At 41.7% G+C, this 14,742-nt stretch overlaps 1 protein-coding gene across 1 annotated transcript in view; it reads left to right on the top strand.

The window, feature by feature from the left end:
* Window positions 1–4,528: 4,528 nt before the first annotated feature.
* ETNK2 (ethanolamine kinase 2) overlaps window positions 4,529–14,742 on the top strand; it is a 36,804-nt gene continuing 26,590 nt past the window's right edge. Inside the window, exon 1 of the mRNA XM_070745438.1 lies at window positions 4,529–4,967. Within this exon, the coding sequence (XP_070601539.1) occupies window positions 4,800–4,967 (168 nt within the window). The 5' untranslated portion in view covers window positions 4,529–4,799. The remainder of the gene's footprint in view (window positions 4,968–14,742) is intronic.

The following is a 14,742-nucleotide window of genomic DNA, read 5'->3' as shown; positions in this document are numbered from 1 at the left end:
CATTTAGACTTATATACCACTTCACAGTGCTTTACAACCCTCTCTAAGCGGTTTACAGAGTTAGCATTCTCAAGGCCTCCTGGCCTCCCTATTTTGCTATTACAGTATAGTGGAAAGTCAGTAATATTCAAATTAATAATGGCTACTATTTGGCAGACCTCATATTCTGCAATGACCATCAAACAAAATCAATTTCCAGATTTAAAGGAATTATTTCTATCTTTAGGCATTATGTAAATTTCTTTTTATGGGTATACTGTGAGTACACATACAATGACAATAATAAAGTATTTATTTCTGAGGAAAAGCTGTTTCTTTCATTCCCCGGAATAAAAATTCAATTATTTAGTAAAGACAGTATAGAATGTCTTTTCCAACAGTTCTTGTTCCCATCCAAGAATATCTTAGATATTATTTTATATAATTAATCACTAAGTCTAATTGCCACTTCCATACACATGCTTGCATTTAAATCAGGGCTATCAAACTCGTAGCCTGCAGGCTCAATGCGTCACATACTGGCCACACTTATACTCAGTTTAACAAAGGAGAAAAAAGTCATTTTACATCACAAGCTTGACACCCCTTATCATCTCGGGTTAGAGGGGTTTAGCTGGCTTTGACTAAGATGGATTTCAGTCCAAACCAACAGACCAGATTTGACAAACCCAACTATGGTGAGCTGTAATTCTCCAAAATTAAACCACTGCTGAGTATTTCTATCGCATAAAGCATCCATTATCACCTCCACCAATAAGTGACAGGACAATTTCCTGTCTGCCAAGGTGTATGACATAAAGATGACTTTGGAAGGAAGCCACTAGTGACCTGCAACCAGGAGATATTAGCAATTCACACACTATTCCCAACAAAGCAATTAAGCAAACTGAGTCCCACAAAGAAAATAGAACAATTATAGCAGTTCTAATTAAAGTAATTAGACTCATTCTCCTTTTAAAAGGGAGGGGGGAATCACTCCCTGCAGCTTGATGATACTTATTCAATTAATTGAGTTTGAGTTAGTTAGCTGGATATTTAAGGGAAGGATATTTTTTTTCTCCCCTGTAGAAAATCACATACTGTACTTTGAGTGAAATTAACTTCAAACTATTTTATTTTGGGGAAATATGTGAACATTTTCCTGACTAAAGATTTTGTGGTTGTAATATACTAAATCTTGTTCCCACAAAAAACTTTTGCTGAGAACTTGCTTCTTGCCATTTCCACATCAAATGTAGGTGATATTCACACATTTCTCTACAAACAAACAAGATCGCAGTTACAGTATATGGAAAATTAACATGCTGGACAGAGAAGGGGATTTTAATGAAGGTGGCTATTGATAGATCATCAAAATAAAAAGGACAAGCAAAATACAAAATGAAAAAGGAACAGAGATCTGCATATGACAATATATAGAAACACATTCTGGTATAATTGTTATTTGAATAAATGTAAAACAGAATTCATTATACCCTGTAGTATATTAGATGATACTCTGTATGTAGTATCATCACCTAACCCCCAAAACTTTACCCTTAGACTATCCACGGTTGATCTCTCCCGATTCCTAAGAGGTCAGTAAGGGGCGTGCATAAGTGCACCAGAGTGCCTTCCCTCCCCTATCCTATGTTTCTATTTTACTAGTATCATGTATTGGTATATAAATATTATATCTTTGTATACCACCAATATGTACTTGACAAAACAAACTTCAGAACTTTTACACTTATTAGATTTATTTTTAAACCAGACGTGAATTTGAATAGCCATTTGCAGTGTAGTATTATTATTATTATTATTATTATTATTATTATTATTATTATTTTTATTTATTTGACTTCTATGCCACCCTTCTCTGAGGACTTGGATGGACGAGTAAGTAAGGCATCCAATTCAATACTGTATTTAGACTATGGATCAGAGGTGGGTTCCTCCCAGTTTGCCCGAACTGGTAGCAACCTGCTAGTGATGCCACAATGATGTCACAGAATCGGTTCACCCAGTGCTGGTCGTGGAGGCTGCCATCTTTTTAAAAAAAATTAAATATTGTTTGGGGTTTTCTTCTTCTGAGCATGTGCAGAAGCCAAATTTCCCCGCCATAAACATGCATCACCATCTTGTTTTTAGCTTTTTAAAAAAAACATTTTTAAAAAAAATTGGCATTGTGCATATGCACGTGCCCCCTCATATGGCATGACCATACAGCATGGGAAGAATCAAACTGGCAGCAGGGTACATTAGAACCCACTCCTGCCACGGGTGTCAAAATTGCAGCATCACATTGCCGTCAGATGACGTTTCGCGATGCTTTCTCTCTTAGCACGACACACCTGGCCCAGGGGCTGAAAGTTTGACACTTTGATTAAGCACATCTTCTGTTGCTTCCAAATACTACTACGTATCAATCCATTGAAAATGGAAGCTTTCAAAATACTGCGTTGTTTCAGTTGCAGTTTATGTAATTGAAAACATGGACTATCAATACCAAGATCAAGCACCGCTACATTGCTGTCTGCGTAGCTTTTAATCATAGGCCACTACTATTAGGATACTTTTTACCACGCCAAAATAATTTCCCGATCTGTGTAATTCCACGTATTGTTTACATTCAGCAGCTAAAATTATTTTTATCTTTTGCAAATAAAAAAAAGGGGGGAGGGTGACATCTCAGTTTTCCACTGCTGAGGCTTTGTAAAACTATGAATCATCTCCTTTCCCACTGACAAAAAATATTGTGTCACCCCAGATTCATCTTAAGTGGCTTTTTATTTGCAGGTCTTTTAAGGGAAAAGATGGTTCAGCAGCCACTCATTTTTGTTATGTCCCACAAATATACACCATCCAAGTAACTCTACTTCAAAATAGAGCTGGAATTGATATGGAGCATTGAGGCTTTAAATCTTGCAATTGTCTTCACTCATACTAGCAACAGAGCTAGAGCAAAACTGACAAGATTTATCTCTGGTCTTCTTATGGATGAAATGATGGAATACTAGTAATTTTTCTTTTTTGTGTAGGAGTGGGGCTTGACAGAATTGGGTCCCCTTTCTCTTCACAAAGAACAAATGCAATAGATGTACTCCTTGACTTATGACCATTTGTTTCATGACCGAGTTACAATAACACTGAAAAAAGTCACTTAAGACTGATGCTTACAACTGTTGTAGCATCTGTGTGGTCATGTGATTAAAATTCAGATGCTTAGCAACTGGCATATATTTACAAAAGTTGCAATGACCTGGGCTCATAATTATAACTATTCCAGGGTGCTCCAGTTCTTCAAGTTGAGCATAGGGGGGAAACCTGGTTTGAAGCAATCAGACTTAGTACTGCCCTATGAATGACTGTGGGTGACAATGTCCAGGACGTAAGGGGTGAGAGGCATGCTTTGCACTAGCTAAAAGTGAGCAACTGTTAACCAGCCTATTTCCATTATAATTGCTCCATCAACAAAGCCATCAGTGAAGTACAGATGAAATGAAGTGTAGATCCCATAGTATCCATGGCAGAACCCATGTCACATTTTTAACCACTGACACAGTTAAGGAACACTTTTAAATTTAGAAATGGGAGTGGGGAGGAGGATGCTGTGCTGGAGTTAGGACCAGGTGTGAAAAGGATCTCGGTTTGACACACAACCGTTTCACAATATTTATTTGAATCAGGACCGGGAATTCCTCTCGCCAAGCTTGAAGATACTTAGCCTTTAATTGCCTGATAGCTAAAAATTGACTAATTGACCTGACTAAATCATCTCCACCTGCACCAGTTGAAATCCCCGCTGGATTCTTGCTTATCTTGTCACAAACCAAGTTAGCTGCCTATCCCTTAAGAATATTGCTCCTCACCTGATATTCCAATGCACGGCTCAATGAAATATTCCCATTTCCTGAATTGGCACAGTTCCCTGAAAGTCTCACCTAACCGCTGTTATCAGAGTCCGCGTGGCAAGCTAGGCTACGAGCGTTGCGCACTTGTTGTTTGTGGCTCGGAACAACTCGCTCGCGAACAACAAACCAGCATTGCGCAGCGGCGCTTCACCTCCGCGCAAACAAGTGGAAAAGACTCGCCGCGCTAAAAAGCGCACATATGGGTGCTTGGTGGAGGCTTGTTCCCTCGTCAGCAATTCTTTTTCCCCTCAACCCACCCCACCCACCACCACCCCGGCGTCTTGCATCCAAAAATTCCCCCAAACCCCCACCCCTATCCCGGCGTCTTGGATCCAAAAATTCCTGGGAGCTGAGCTTGGTGCGCGCGCTTTTGGTTTGGAAGCTCCAATCGTGGCGTGCGCTAACAAAAGTGCTGGGAACAGCAGCTCCCCGGCAGGAAGGTGGTCAGCCGGCTAGGGCATCCTTGGCATCCTCCTCCTCCGCGCCGGGTTAGTGTGTTCCGCCACTTGCCCTCCAAGAGGAGGGCTGCTTTTTGGTGGTGGGGGGGGGACTGCTGTGGTCTCTGGCGGCGAACGATTCCTCCCTCTGACATCACAATCCGGGCAGCATGGATGTTCCAATAAGACTTGCTTGCTGGGGGTGCGGTGGGAGGAGGAGGAGGAGGAGGCGGTGGTAGTGGTAGTGGCGGCGGCGTGACTCATGGATTCCTCTCGGGGCTGGCTCCTCCTCTCCCAGCCTCTTCCCATCTCCTCCACATGGGCTACCTCGCAAGCCTCCCGTTGCTGAGGCGGGTGGGGGGTGGAGTTGCTGGGTGGGCAAAAGGCTGCTCTTCCGTTTCCCCAACTCTGCCTTGCACCTGAAAGAAGCCCGAGCCGCGTGGTTGTGCTTTGGAGCTGCCGATGGGGCATGGAGGCAGCGGAGGAGGAGGAGGAAGAGAGCGCGCGCGTCTTCTCCAGCTACCCAGCCGTCCGGCGGGTCGGCATTGCAGTGGACGAGACGAACGTCCTGCCGGGGGCTCTGCAGCTGATCCGGACGCTCAGACCACAATGGGAGACGGAGCGAGTTAAAACCAAGGTACAAAGGCAGGGATAATGAGAGAGAGAGTTCACTCGCAGCCGGCGGCCAAAACGCACTGCCTTGGGCGCGACTGCTCGGCATCTTCTTCTTTATCTTCTTCTTTATGTTCTTGTGTAAGGATATTGGTGGCATTAAAGAAGGAACAGCAGCGAGGGGCGTGGGGGGGGAGCGGGAATGCTATGCAGGAAGTGCAATTCATCTCTTGGGTGGGTTTTTCTCTTTTTCTGTTTTTTAAGGAAACATTCAACAGGTCGAGGTTGGGTTTGGGAGCCACGAGCCTTTCCCCATTTAAAATGGACCAGGCAGCTTAGCTCTTTTAAGCTTTTAGCTTGCACACCTTCCACGGGAACACAGTGCTTTAAACTCACCCGTTGGATTCTCTGATCGCTTGTTTTATCAAGGTTAATCCAAAATTGGATCTTTCCCCAACCCTTTCTGTACACGGAATGTGGATTTGAATCTCCTTACCGTAGTTGGCATGCAGAGTGGGGGTCCTTCAGCCACAGATTAATCGGGACTCCCTTCTGAATGTTTAAGTGGGTGAAACACCCACTTTGTTCTCTTATGATCTTTAAACACCATCTGAACGCTATTCCTCCTCCCCTAAGATCACCCCATGGTTAGAAGGAATCGATTTGTAAGTGGAGAGGTTTCCCCTCCCAGTTCTTTGTAGTCTAGTCTTGTTTAAGCATCAGGTGTGATTGCAGGCATACTGGGAGAGTGGGATTTGATAGTCACTGCCGCCTATAATTTCTATTTCTGTGACTCAGTGGTTGTATCTGTAAAATAGAAATAGAATGAACCTTCCTCTTACTCAGAAAGACCCTGAACATTAGCTGGCCACCATCAATCTTTCACCCAATCATCAATTTTCTGTGACATTGAATCCCTTATAAAGCATGTATATAAGTAAACCAATCTATGTTGGTTTACCAGTACCGTAATGTCTTTACAGCAATCTCAGAATAGCAAGCCACTCATGACTGTAGCAATCCATAGAATAAGAAGTGCATTGCTGTGCTACACCCTATTTTTTTTTTCTCTCAGCTTTTGCACTTCAGCACAGGTAAAACACTTAGCCAAGATTGCAGGAAATTGCCCGGTAGCCATGACCACTGATCTCTGTTGAGACTCTTAAAAAGGAAAAATCTGTAAATCACACAGTTCTTGGAAGAATCTCATTTTAATTTAGATTTTACACTTATATGGAAGAAACTATAAAAAACATCGCACAGAGAATCCGTGTGCTGGTTCTATATATCTGCTTTTTCCATGATACAGCCAGTTCATGTCTACAAAAGTTTATTTTACCATCTCTGTTTATAGACTGTAGTAGTTGTGCTCTTTGGAATAAATGAGATCCTATGTTAAATATAGTAGAGTCCCTGACTCAAAAGCATTTAATGACAGTCTCACAAGATTGCAACTTTGTGCATGTGCTCATGGTTTTAAGTAGTTTTACATGTTGGACATATGGATAACTATGCTGAATAATCTATAATTAAGAAAAACTTGCTTGAAGCATCTTCTAGAGCAGTGTTTCCCAACCTTGGCTACTTGAAGCTATTGGACTTCAGCTCCCAGAATTCCCCAGCCAGTGAACGCTGGCTGGGGAATTCTGGGAGTTGAAGTCCAAATTGCTTCAAGTTGCCAAGGTTGGGAAACACTGTTCTAGAGAGTGAAAACAATACATAACATGAACTTGCTCTGCATGAACTAACAATGAATGTCTTGTCAAATGACGGTTACTGATCCCTCTATTACCAAAGTAAGTACTTTGATGTTGGTTAATAAGTGAACCTCCACTTTAACAAAGCAGAAAGATTTCTGTTCCTTTTTTCTTGAAACTGCCAGCAACCCCCCCCCCCCCCAAATGTATGTAACATAGAAACATAAAAGACTGACGGCAGAAAAAGTCCTCATGATCCATCTAGTCTGCCCTTATACTATTTTTTGTATTTTATCTTAGGATGGATATATGTTTATCCCAGGCATGTTTAAATTCAGTTACTGGGGATTTACCAACCACGTCTGCTGGAAGTTTGTTCCAAGGATCTACTACTCTTTCAGTAAAATAATATTTTCTCATGTTGCTTTTGATCTTTTCCCCAACTAACTTCAGATTGTGTCCCCTTGTTCTTGTGTTCACTTTCCTATTAAAAACACTTCCCTCCTGAACCTTATTTAACCCTTTAACATATTTAAATGTTTCGATCATGTCCCCCCTTTTCCTTCTGTCCTCCAGACTATACAGATTGAGTTCATTAAGTCTTTCCTGATACGTTTTATGCTTAAGACCTTCCACCATTCTTGTAGCCTGTATTCTTGTATTCCTTGTACACCATTCTTGTAGCCCGAATATGTATGTATTCCCTTGCAAAAAAAGCAACACTGCCTTTGAAAAGATCTTTTCTACCAAGTGGCTTCTAAACCTGGATTCTAGAACTATCTTCACTTTTAAGTAGCTATGTGCAAACTCAGTTTGGAAATCAATTGAGATATTTTTCTGCATATTGAAGACCCTTTTTTTCCTCCTATGCCCATTTCCAAGAATGTGATGGGGTTCAAAGCTTGGCTCTTCTCCAGCCCCTTCTGTGAGGCCCCAGATACCCCCGCTACCACCATGAGATTTTGAAAAAGCCAAACCAACCATTGCCTTACATGGGAGACTTGTCGGGCAGCCGATATGGATATGCAGCAGATGATGGGTGATAATAATAATTTAATAATAATGATAATTTATTAGATTTGTATGCCGCCCCTCTCCACAGACTCAGGGCGGCTCACAACAATAATAAAACAATGTACAATGTGACAAATCTAATGTTTAAAAGAAAACACATTAAAAACCCAACATTTAAAAACCATGCAACACAAGCATACCATACAGAAAACTATATATTATGTATTATGACTGTGTTTTATACTGCCAAGAAAGGTGAGGGATGCTTTAGAGCAGTGTTTTTCAACCAGTGTGCCGCGGCACACTAGTGTGCCGTGAGACATGGTCAGGTGTGCCGTGGGGAAATTAAACATGGGTCCCCAAACTACCATTCCTGCCAGGATATCCCTATTGTGTTCATTGAAACAGGCCCAGGTCTCACACTAAGTGAGTATAAATACATTTAGAAACTATATTATTAACTATATGTATAATATGTACTGCATTAGAGTGTCATTTTGTGTAATTTTGGTTGGTGGTGCGCCCCAGGATTTTGTAAATGTAAAAAATGTGCCCCGGCTCAAAAAAGGTTGAAAACCACTGCTTTAGAGACATGCATATTATAAACACCTTCTGGCTTGGGTAACATGCACCTTGATTGGGGGTTGGGGAAATGGTGGGCTTCCATCAGAGAGAGCAATATACCTGGACTTGCTGAAGCTCATGTATATGTCCCTCCTCCTCCTCCTCCCACCTTCTCCTCCTCCTCCTTGTGGCATTTGGTAATAAACAAGTGTAGCTGAAGGTCTCTGGAAGCTTCCATTTCACTAAGTCCCTGGAGTCTGAGCAGCTATGTTGCTGTATTCAGAATGCCATTGAGGAAGGCAGATGCGTACTCAGACCTTTGGGGAAAGCTCACTTCGTTGTGATAAAGTGAAAATAAACCTTTTCCTGGTGTCATGCAGAGAATTCTACTGGTTCTATTTTTCCTTCTATTTTTTTTTTGGTTCTAATTCAGTAGGAAGAAGGGACATTTGCTTTCATTGTTTATTTTAGAACAAGAAAGAACGTCGATCATTTTATTTGTATGCCTAAAATGAAATATGCTATTCTTGCAGTTGTTGAATTAGGAGGAGTGTGAATTGTACAATCTTGTCAGTTTTTGCTTATCCCTTCGGTCTTCAGCCACTCTGGCTTTCCATCCTGCAGATCCCTAGGGAACACATCATCAATCCATGGAGACCTTTTTGAGTGATTGAATGATGTGTAGCATAAAGCATCTTCCGCCTAAAATAAAATAAACTTAGAAACACTTCTTCCTTGAGGGTGAAGTTTCATCTCTGAGCTTGTGGGTTGGTTTCTGAATGTTTCATTCCCAGACTAGGTAACATTTTCAGTGGAGTTTAAGGGGCGACAGTGTTCTTCTGTTTATAAATACTTCGTGTGGACAGTAGGTCTTCTGAGGGTGAGGTCACATCAGGTCAGGGTCTTGTGATGGTCTTGTGATGTGACTTCACCACCCGAAGACTACTGTTCACATGAAGCCCTTACATACAGAAGACTGACACTGACATCCCCTAAATGCCACTGAAGATGTTACCTAGCCTGGTTATGAAACATTTGGAAACCAACCCACAAGCTCAGAGAATGAATCTTCAGCCTCATCCTACACCTAAGAAACAGATATGCGGCACTATTGCCTCCTCCCCCTCCTATGGCAGGGTCCACTTAAAATACACTTAGAAATACTAACAAGACAAGTTTGAAAGACTTTATCCAGAACCCAAGAGCAAGATAGAAAAGAAACACTTTTTTTCTGGAAAAGAAAACTTCTGAGAATGAGATTAAAGCAACATCAAGTATCAGGTTTGTTTGTTTGTTTGTTCGTTCGTTCGTTCAATTTTTATGCCGCCCTTCTCTTAGACTCAGGGCAGCTTACAACATGTTAGCAATAGCACTTTTTTAACAGAGCTAGGCTATTGCCCTCACAATCCGGGTCCTCATTTTACCCACCTCGGAAGGATGGAAGGCTGAGTCAACCTTGAGCCGGTGATGAGATTTGAACCGCTGACCTTCAGATCTACAAGTCAGCTTCAGTGGCCTGCATTACAGCACTCTACCTGCTGCGCCACCCCGGCATCTGTAACACTTGTGTAACTCCCAATCCTAATACCTTGTAATACTAACATAAAAAGATTCATCTATTCATAGAAACATAGAAAACAGAGGGCAGAAAAAGATCAGTGGTCCATTGAGTCTGCTGTTTTGAGTGGTTTGTTTGTGTGTGTTTAATTTATTCCTTATTTCTAATTATTTTATTGTATTTTTTTTTTACCAGATGATAGACGTATATTCTAAGTTACAGATAATTGACCCATCCTATTTGCTTGAAGTTGGTTCCCAGCTTCCACAATTCTTTCTGTGAAGTAATTCTTTCTAACATTACTTTTGAACCACCCTTTTGTTAGTTTGAGGTTATGCCCTTGTGTTCTTGATACTTGTTTCATATTGAAACTACTATCTTTTAGAAACTTATGCACACCCTTAATATATTGAAAGGTTTCAGTCATGTCCTTCCATTTCCTTCTGTTCTGCAGGTGGTACATCAGGGATGTCAAACTATAAAAAGCGGCATCACGTGACGTATCGAGACTTCCCCCCACTTTGCTAAATTGGGTGTAGGTGTAGCCAGTGTGTGATGCATTCAGGATGCATTTGGCCTGCAGCTCACAAGTTTGACAGACTTGCTATACCTGTTCAGTTCCTTTAATCCAGTGCTTCTCAATTATTTTCTGTTACGTACCCCCTAGATAGAAGTAAACATTTCACACACACCCAACTCTCCACCAGGACGATTGTTCAGCATGTTTTCGCTGAAAAAATTCAAATGGCTTATCACTATGATTGGGATGTAATGTGTTTAAGTGCTTCTTAATTCATTTGGCTTCATGCTGTCCTCTACCAACATTTTTAGACACAGTAAACGTACCGGTGTTTCCTTGTCTCCCACTGTAGTCACAGTGAAGCCAAGCACTACATACACTTTGTAATATTTGCTCATCTTAGCTTTCAGGAGACTTACGTTTGTCTCATTGTCTCCATCTCTCTCCTCCTTTCTTTTCATCCCTGTTAAATATACTGCTAAAAAAATAAAATAAAAGGAACACTCAAATAATACATACTAGATCTGAATGAATAAATGACATATTCTAATTGAATACTTTGTTCTGTACAAAATTGAATGTGCTCAACAGCATGTGAAATTGATTGTCAATCTGTGTTGCTTCCTAAGTGGACAGTTTGATTTCACAGAAGTTTGATTTATTTGGAGTTATATTGTATTGTTTAAGTGTTCCCTTTATTTCTTTTGAGCATTGCATTTTTCTATGGTGTCTCTTAAAGGTTTGTTATATGCACTTCATATCTCCTACTCTGTGCTGTGTGCTATTGTTCGGTGCAAAAAAAACCCTACTCCCTGCGGCAAAAAATGCACGTTCCCTGGGGTCACACACACACACCGCATCATTTCACTCCCCCCCCCCCCAGTGGGGGCTGCCCCACTATTTGAGAAACACTGCTCTAATCTCTCCTGATATCTTTTCTCCCACAGATCTTGCTACAGAGTCCTGAGATGAGCAACATTTTTGTTGCTGGTCTTCGGACTTACTCGGTATGATCAGTATTTTTTTAAAGGGACGTCTCCAGAACCTGTATTCCAAATGGGGTCTGACTAAAGCCCAATATCAGTGATGGTGAACCTATAGCGTGGGTGCCACAGGTGGCGCGCAGAGTCATATCTGCTGGCACGTGAGCCGTTGACGAAGCTCACACAGGTGAATGTGTGTGCCAACCAGCTGATTTTGGGCTTATACAGAGGCTGGGGGGCATTTTGGGCTTCCAGAGAGCCTCCAGGGGGAATGAGGGAGGGCATTTTTAACCTCCTCCGGCTTCTGGGAAGCCTTTGAAGCCTGGGGAGGATGAACCATGAGCCTACTGGGCCCACCAGAAGTTGGGAAACAGTCCATTTTCAGCCACCAGAGGGCCTCCAGAGGATGGGGGAAGCTGTTTTCACCCTCCCCAGGCATTGAATTATGGGTGTGGGGACTCATGCATGCACAACGCTCTTTCGGCACCCGAGGAAAAAGAGGTTTGCCATCACTGCCCCATATAATGGGATTTGGAACCTTCTATTTCCTGCTGGTGGTTCTTCTAGTGATAATCTCAAAATTTTGTTTCTTCACAGTTGCCTGGCTACACTGTTTTGTAATCATCTTCTATGAGCCTATCTAAATCCTTTTCTTCTGTTGCTCTATCTAACACTGTACCCCCCAATACTGTAGCCTGCCAGCAGATTCATTTATTTCTTTCCTGAAGGAATATTTTGTTAGATGGTTAATAGAAAAAAACATTCATCGCTACAGAAACTACTGCAGATTTAAAAGGAGGGAACTATGATCATTGTTACTGACTGGGGAGAAATGATATCCCAACCCCCTGTTTGATGTGATTCTGGAGGGATGTGGGCTTGTTGGTTATGACTGTCTACCCAATTTGGCTGGGTGCCCTCAGCAAGCAGGTTCTCAGCAAGCCTGGGGAGTCTGTGGCAGAAGGATCATTACAAATTTATAAATTGTCAAGAATAATCAAATGGAAAATAAATGGGAAAGGTCATCTATAAAGAGCCAGAGGGAAAAAATACTAAGGCTGTGAGTTCTCTAGGATAGTTTGTTCTTACGCATCCACAGCTTTGGCTTCTGGACCAAACACATCTTTTCTGGATTAGGGGTTCTCTTCACAATCATTCATGCCTTGGCTACCACATGAAGCAGTCCTTGAAGAGCTTCCATCATCCAGATCACCCAGTCCTTGAAGTTCAAGTCTGGTGCAAAATGCTGTGCTGTGGGCAGTTATGGACACACCTTTACACCTGTGCTCCACAAGCTTCCACAAGATGATTAGGTTAGGTCCCACAGAGTTGGTCTCCTCCGGGTCCCGTCAACTAAACAATGTCATTTGGCGGGACCCAGAGGAAGAGCCTTCTCTGTGGCGGCTCCGACCCTCTGGAGTCAGCTCCCTTCAGAGATTAGAACTGCCCCCACTCTCCTTGCCTTTCATAAACTCCTTAAAACCCACCTCTGTCGTCAAGCGTGGGGGAACTGAAACATCTCCCCCTGTCTATGTAGTTTTCTATGTATGATATGACTGTATGTATGTTTTTTATATATTGGGGTTTCTTGTTTTTTAGACTTTTTGAAATGTATTATTGTTATTTTAGATTCTAACTATTAGATTTGTCATTGTATATTGTTTTTATCATTGCTGTGAGCCGCCCCAAGAGGGGCGGCATACAAATCTAATAAATAATAATAAATAATAAATAATAATAATGATGCTTCCAGATTCAATTCAAGGTACTGGTGGTCACCTACAAAGTCCTTTATAGCATTAGGCAGGATTATTTGTGAGATTGCCTTGCCCCAATTATATCCATCCAACTCATCAGATCCAGTATGAGAGGCATACTACAGGCCCTGTCCATTGAAGAGTCATCTAGCAGGACCAGGAAGAGACACTTTTCTGTTATAGCATCCAGGGAATATCATTCTTCCAGAAATCAGATTGGTCCCGATCATGTTGGCTTTTTGTAAGTCCCTGTAGTCATCACTCTACATGTAGGAAGCCAGAGCTGTTGCTCGTATTAACTCACCTCCAAAGTTTTTGTCTGAAGATCAGATCTTATACCAGCGATGGCAAACCTTTTTTTCCTCAGGTGCCGAAATAGTCTGTGTGCTATCGTGCATGCATGAGTGCCCACAATCATAATTCAATGCCCGGGGAGGCGAAAACAGCTTCCCCCACCCCCGAGAGGCCCTCTGGATGCCAGAAACAGCCTGTTTCTCAACTTCTGGTGGGCCCAGGAGGCTCATGTTTCACCCTCCCCAGGCTCCAAAGGCTTTCTTGGAGCTGGGAGAGGATAAAAATACCCTTCCACATCCCCCAGAGGCGCTCTGGAAGCCAAAAATGCCCTCCCAGAGCCTCTGTGCAAGCCAAAAATCAGCTGACCAGCACAAACATGCCTGATGGAGCTCAGATAGGGCAACGGCTCACGTGCCAGCAGATATGGCTCCGCGTGGCACCTGTGCCATAGGTTCGCCATCACTGTCTTATACCTATGATTTGTCCTTCCACCCCTTGATGTGCAGTGGAAGGACAAATCTTTGCAGAATTGGAATAAAGATTTTAGTTTGGGGAGTGTGAAATGAGGTGCCTTAAAACAAAGGAGATGAGAAAAATTTGAAGGTAGGAAAAAGCCAACCCATAATAAACCCTTCTTCCTGTCTCTGTGTCATGTTATGATTTGCTATGTGAATGGTTATTGCAATTACTGACAGCAGTCACAAACTGCTAGTATTGGGCAGAGCACTTTAGTCAAGCTATTGAAGGCTTACATAAATTGACCACTCTAAAGTAACCTTTGGCCTCTTTTAGCAGCTCATCTTCCCTGTTTTACAGCTGAGAAACTGGAATCATTTCTCTAGTGCTTAAACAAAATAAACTTCCTGGGCATCCAGATTTCAGAAATTTATCTCTTACAGCATTCAGGACTCTTACTTCATAATCATCTAATAAAAGCATAAAAGTCTAATTAATAAATAAAATTAATAAATAAATCTAAGCAAAAAGCCCATTAGGATTACCACCTTTAGTTCTTGATCCCAGAATTTATTAGTTGTATTACAGTATATTTTATTTTAGTTTTGCCATTTTAATGGTATGTAAGTTCAGTAAACAAATAAAATAGATATTTGTCTATTAATCTGGATAGTGAGTGTGGCGCTACCTACAGAATAGAAAAGAAAGATTTGGAGAAAATCACAAAACATAAAGACCTGCAAGTAAAAGTAGAATGACTATGGCAAAAGAAAACATAGATATTATTAATAATAATAATAATAATAGGTACCTTAGGTGCAATCCTAAACATCTAAAGCACCACTTGAACCCTATTGGCATTGATAAAATCTCCGTCAATTGTAAAATGCAGCATTGCTTGGAACACCTTACATTTTGTGATGGTACCTTTAATGTCGTTAAACAAGGAGCACAGGT

Source organism: Erythrolamprus reginae, chromosome 3 (genome assembly GCF_031021105.1).
Source record: "Erythrolamprus reginae isolate rEryReg1 chromosome 3, rEryReg1.hap1, whole genome shotgun sequence".
Lineage (NCBI taxonomy): Eukaryota > Metazoa > Chordata > Lepidosauria > Squamata > Dipsadidae > Erythrolamprus > Erythrolamprus reginae.
This window is presented reverse-complemented; position numbering and strand designations above follow the sequence as displayed.